General features: G+C 51.4%; 1 protein-coding gene across 1 annotated transcript in view; it reads left to right on the top strand.

Moving 5' to 3' along the window:
- The first annotated feature begins 649 nt into the window (after positions 1–649).
- CWC25 (CWC25 spliceosome associated protein homolog) overlaps positions 650–6,000 on the top strand; it is a 33,892-nt gene continuing 28,541 nt past the window's right edge. Inside the window, exons 1-2 of the mRNA XM_028836432.2 lie at positions 650–835; positions 5,060–5,232. Of these exons, the coding sequence (XP_028692265.1) occupies positions 818–835; positions 5,060–5,232 (191 nt within the window). The 5' untranslated portion in view covers positions 650–817. The remainder of the gene's footprint in view (positions 836–5,059; positions 5,233–6,000) is intronic.

Below are 6,000 nucleotides of genomic sequence, written 5' to 3'. Positions count from 1 at the left end.
GGTGGCTCACGCCTGTAATCCCAGCACTTTTGGAGGCCAAGGCGGGCGGATCATGAGGTCAGGAGATTGAGACCATCTTGGCCGACATGGTGAAACCCCATCTCTACAAAAAAAACATAAAAAATTAGCGCATGTGGTGGCGCGTGCCTGTAATCCCAGCTACTTGGGAGGCTGAGCCAGGGGAATCGCTTGAATCTGGGAGGTAGAGGTTGCAGTGAGCTGAGATCGTGCCTGACATAAGGGGATTTGCTGTGAGTCAAGGTCTGAGGAAAGCGCCAGTTCGCAAAGCCATTTTGGAAAACTGGAGTGTGGGGGTGTGTGCAGGGTGAGGGGAGGAGGCGTACTCTGGTCCACGCTACGTCTAGCAGCGAGTTATGTGGAGCTTTTGAGCCGGATGCCCTGGTGCGCTGCCATGGCAACACAGCCGCGTGCAGAGGCCCACGGCAACCCATCACTGAACAGAGCTGTGGCGTTTCAACGGAGAGTTTGGGACATCAGACAAAGTGGCAACCAGAAGCAGCCAAAATGAGACCTCGACGGCAGAGGTCTCCACAGCGAAGCCTGGAACTCTGCGAAATCTGCACGCGACGCCACAGTCACACAGCGCGACAGAGCCCTGTACGTCATCGTTCCGCGACGCCGACGCGGTGAGATGACGCCCTCCCGGAAGTGGCCTGTAGGTCGGTATGTGAAACTGGCAGTCGACGGCTCCTGGGACAAGAGCCTGCGAGGTAGCCCCTGGACTATTTTTCTACGTATTCTCTTGATCCTGCCGAAGTCTTCCAGATCCGCGTAGTGAGGAATCGTCTCCACCATCATGGGGGGCGGAGACCTGGTGAGTGGAGGGAGGCCTGGGCGGGGGAGGACTGAGGCCGGGACGGAAATTGGCAGGGGGTGGGGGGTAGGGGTAGAGGAAGGAGTGGATAACCATAGCAACTCAGCTTTGCTTTCGCGGGGAGGGGGCCGTTGCCCTGAAGAGGGGATGGATCTTTAGGGCAATGGAGGGATGGGACTGAGGTTTGGGAAAGTCCGAGGTGTGTCGCGAACTGTGACAGGTGGTGTTTGTGTGTTTGTTGACTGCAGCCCTGCCGGCTGTAAATTCTGGGAATACCAGGGAGGGGGCGGATGGAGCCAAGGCTAGGAAAGGAGGTAGATATTGAGGACGTGTCACTACGCTTTGTTTTGTATATCTTGTCTTGCCACACAGCTGTCTTCCTTGGGTGGGAGTTCAGAGTCATGTCCTGGACTGAAGTAGGGGTGGTTTGTGCCCCATTCACCCTACCCTTAGCCATGCCCTGGGGTCCTTTTTTTTTAAAAAACGGAGTTTCTTGTTGCCCAGGCTGGAGTGCAGTGGCGCGATCTCGGCTCACTGCAACCTTCCCCTCTTGGATTCAAGCGAGTCTCCTGCCTCAGCGTCCCGAGTAGCTGGGATTACAGGCATGCTCCGCCACACCGGGCTAATTTTGTATTTTTAGTGGAGACAGGGTTTCTCCATGTTGGTCAGGCTGGTCTCGATCTCCTGACCTCTAGTGATCCACCCACCTTGGCCTCCCAAAGTGCTGGGGTTACAGGCGTGAGCCACTGTGCTGGGCCCTGGGGTCCTTTTTAAGCCTGAAGGGATCTTCCTGTCTATCTTTCTGACTTCCACAACTCCTTCAATGCTGGGTTCTGATGTGTAGTGGCTGAGCTTGCTTTTTAAATTCATACCACTTAATACAAGTTATATGGCAATGTCTCTTACACTGAAACGTTCATTTGTAAAGGGCTAAGGCCCCAAATAGGGTAAATGTACCTACAAGAGCATGGTGCAAGGTTGGGAAAATGCCAGCCTCCTGAAAGTGGAACTAATTGAACCAGCAAGTAGATCAGCTTAGCGGCCTGCCCAGTAAACCTGTTAGTTTGTCATGTGTTCTCAATCACAGTGAGTGCCAGGACTCCATCCAGTTTGATCCAATTTAGTGTATTCTTCAGGTAACTGCATTTAAGGACAGGAAAGCTCTAATCTAGGGTTTCTCGACGTTAGCCCTCTTGACAGTTTGGCCTAGATAATTCTTTGGGGGGGTGTGGTAGTGGTGGTAGTTGGGCTCTCCTGTGCATTGTAGAATGTTTAGCAGCATCCCTGGCCTCTAGCCACTCGACTGGAGTCTGTCCACTAACACCTGCCTCCACCAGTTTTGACAGCCAAAAATGACTCTAGAAGTTTTTGTCCTTGAGAAGCAAAATAATCTATACTTGAGGCAGGGAGGACAAGATGGGAAGGGTTAGAGGGAGAAAGAGGCAGGGAGTGAGGGAGGAAGGACGGAAGGATGGATGGATGGTCGGACCAACTGACGGACCGATACACAACCGACCAACTCAATGACCTGACAAAGGGGAGAGGCAGGACAAGGAGGGGAAGAGAAAAGGAAGAAAAGGGAACTCTCATCGACTGAACATTTTCCACATGCCAAGTACCTTGTGGACATGATCTTATTTTCTTAACTGGTCTCCTGGTCTCAATCCTGGCCCTCTCCAGTCGATTCTTTTTTTTTTTAAGATGGAGTCTTGGCCAGGTGCGGTGGCTCATGCCTATAATCCCAGCACTTTGGGAGGCTGAGGCGGGTGGGTCACGAGGTCAGGAGTTCAAGACCAGCCTGGCCAAGATGGTGAAACCCCGTCTCTACTAAAAATACAAAAATTAGCTGGGAGTGGTGGCGGGTGCCTGTAATCCGAGCTACTTGGGAGGCTGAGGCAGGAGAATCGCTTGAACCCAGGAGGTGGAGGTTGTAGTGAGCCGAGATTGTACCACTGCACCTCTAGCCTGGGTGACAGAGTAAGACTCCGTTTAAAAAAAAAAAAAAAGTTAAAAAAAAGATGGAGTCACACTGGGCGCGGTGGCTCACGGCTGTAATCCCAGCACTTTAGGAGGCCTAGGTGGGCGGATCCTGAGGTCAGGAAATCAAGACCATCCTGGCCAACATGGTGAAACCCCATCTCTAGTAAAAATACAAAAATTGGCCGGGCAGGGTGTCTCACGCCCATAATCCCAGCACTTTGGGAGGCCGAGGCAAGTGGATTACGAGGTCACGAGATTGAGACCATCCTGGCTAACACGGTGAAACCTGTCTCTACTAAAAACACACAAAAAATTAGCCGGTCATGGTGGCGTATGCCTGTAGTCCCAGCTACTCAGGAGGCTGAGGTAGGAGAATGGCGTGAACCTGGGAGTTGGAGCTTGCAGTGAGCTGAGAGTGTGCCTCTGCACTCTAGCCTAGGTGACAGAGCGAGACTCCATCTAAAAAAAAAAAAAAAAAAAAAATTGGCCAGACATGCGGTGCATGCCTGTAATCCCTTTACATGGCTTATAAGGCCCTTATTCTGCTCCTTTTGCTCCTTTCTCACTTGGCTTCTTCTTGTGTCCCTGCCCCATCAGCTTGCCACATCTCCAGCCACACTGAATTATTCCTGCTATGTTCTTTCTCACCACTGGGACTGCATTTGTCTGTACTGTTCCTCTCTGGAAATCTGCCCCCCTCATCTCCCTTTCACATGTCACCAGGCTAGTTTATAATTGTCCTTAGATATTACTTACTCTGGGAAACTTTTCATTATTGGGAAAGTGCACCAAAGCAGTATCTGATGGGGAGGAGAGAGAGAAGTGTTCTTTGAGGGTGAATGGGGAGATCAGAATCAAGGAGAGATTCCTGGGAAGGAAAGTTGGAAGAGATTCTGGGTGGGTTGTAAACCATGCAAGTTTAGGGCAGGTGAAGTAGACCAAGGTAAGGTAGGTTGAGTTCCTAAGAATGAATGTCCATGCCAGGCATGGTAGCTCACGCCTGTAATCTCAGCACTTTGGGAGGCTGAAGCAGGCAGATCACCTGAGGTCGACAGTTTGAGACCAGCCTGACCCACATGGAGAAACCCTATCTCTACTAAAAATACAAAATTAGCCGAGCATGGTGGCTCATGCCTGTAATCAGCTACTCAGGAGGCTGAGGCAGATAATCACTTGAACCCAGGAGGCAGAGGTTGCCATGACCTGAGATCCTGCCATTGTACTCTAGCCTAGGCAATAAGAGCGAAACTCTGTCTCAAGAAAAAAAAAAAAGACTGGGCACGGTGGCTCACTCCTGTAATCCCAGCAGTTTGGGAGGCCAAGGCAGGCAGATCATGAGGTCAGGCGTTTTGAGACCAGCCTAGCCAATATGGTGAAATCCCATCTCTACTAAAAAATACAAAAATTACTCAGGCATGGTGGCATACCTATAGTCCCAGCTACTCGGGAGGCTGAGGCAAGAGAATCACTGGAACCCGGGAGGTGGAGGGTGTAGTCAGCCGAGATCACTGCACTCCAGCCTGGGTGACAGAGCAAGACTAAAAGAATGAATATCCAGTGTCAGAAGTGCATGAGTTCTGTTCTCTTTCAAAATATGTGCCTTCCTGCTCATTACTGCATTCCTCCTGTCTTGTCATCACCAGCTCCAATTTAGGTATGGCTAGTGGAAGGATGACTTGTATGCTTTTAAGGTTAAAACTGTCTGAAGGGAACTCAGGAAAGACCTGTTCTATCCTGAAGCTTTCTTGTTGTTGTTGTTCTTGTTGTTTTGAGACAGAGTCTTGCTCTGTCGCCTAGGCTGTAGTACAGCGGCGCAATCTCGGCCCACTGCAACCTCCGCCTCCTGGTTCAGTGATTCTCCTGCCTCAGCCTCCTGAATAGCTGGGACTACATGCACACGTGCCACCACGCCCAGCTAATTTTTGTATTTCCAGTAGAGACGTTTCATCATTTTGGCCAGGCTGGTCTAAAACTCCTGATCTCAAGTGATCTGCCCGCCTCCGCTTCCCAAAGTGCTGGGATTACAGGTGTGAGCCACTGCGCCCGACCTGTCCTGAAGCTTTATACACTTGAACAACCTCCCCTTCCCCTCTAGATGTGTGAGAGATTATTGGAAGAAAACCTTGTCATTGTTGAAGACATCTTGCCTGCCTTGGGTATGGAAGGGTGGGTGAGGCAGGGCTAGTTACACCCGCCACTCAGTCACCCCTGGAGTTATTCTCACCTTCTTTTTATTTATCACAGAATCTGAAGAAGAGCTGGCACCCGCAGACCCTCCGGAATGTGGAGAAAGTGTGGAAGGCCGAGCAGAAGCATGAGGCTGAGCGGAAGAAGATTGAGGAGCTTCAGCGGGAGCTGCGAGAAGAGAGGGCCCGGGAAGAGATGCAGCGTTATGCCGAGGATGTTGGGGCCGTCAAGTAAGTGAGGAGCTGGGGGTGTCCTAGTGTGTAGGGAATTGCAGAGCTGTCCTGAGACGCATCATCCAGTTGTATAATAGCTGAGTGCTTAAGGGCATGGGTTTTAAAGCCGGACTAACCTGGATTCTAAGGTTGGCTTTGCATGTAGTAGCCGTGGAACTGTGATCAAATTTGAGAGACTTGGTTACTTCAGTAGGACCAGGGAGTGATAATACCCAACGCCTTCTTTTTTTTTTTTTTTTTTTTTTTTTTGAGACGGAGTCTCACTCTACTGCCCAGGCTGGAGTGCAGTGGCCGGATCTCAGCTCACTGCAAGCTCCGCCTCCCGGGTTCACGCCATTCTCCTGCCTCAGCCTCCCGAGTAGTTGGGACTACAGGCGCCTGCCACCGCGCCCGGCTAGTTTTTTGTATTTTTTTAGTAGAGACGGGGTTTCACCGTGTTAGCCAGGATGGTCTCGATCTCCTGACCTCGTGATCTGCCCGTCTCGGCCTCCCAAAGTGCTGGGATTACAGGCTTGAGCCACCGCGCCCGGCCCCAACGCCTTCTTAAGGTTTGTTGGGAGTCAAATGAGGTAACACGTAAGGACTTGCTGTAAGCTGAGCTCACGGTAGATGGCCGATAACAGTGATGAGGGATGGTTGCTCTACCCTGCTGCTCAGTATGTGTTGAGGCCGCAGTCCTGCCTTTGTTAATGTAGTTCAGGCTTGCTTGGGGGTGGCGGGACAGGGGGCAGGGAGTGAGGTCCCATGAGAGAAGGTGGATGGTAT

Source organism: Macaca mulatta, chromosome 16, assembly GCF_049350105.2.
Source record: "Macaca mulatta isolate MMU2019108-1 chromosome 16, T2T-MMU8v2.0, whole genome shotgun sequence".
Classification (NCBI taxonomy): Eukaryota; Metazoa; Chordata; class Mammalia; order Primates; family Cercopithecidae; genus Macaca; species Macaca mulatta.
This window is presented reverse-complemented; position numbering and strand designations above follow the sequence as displayed.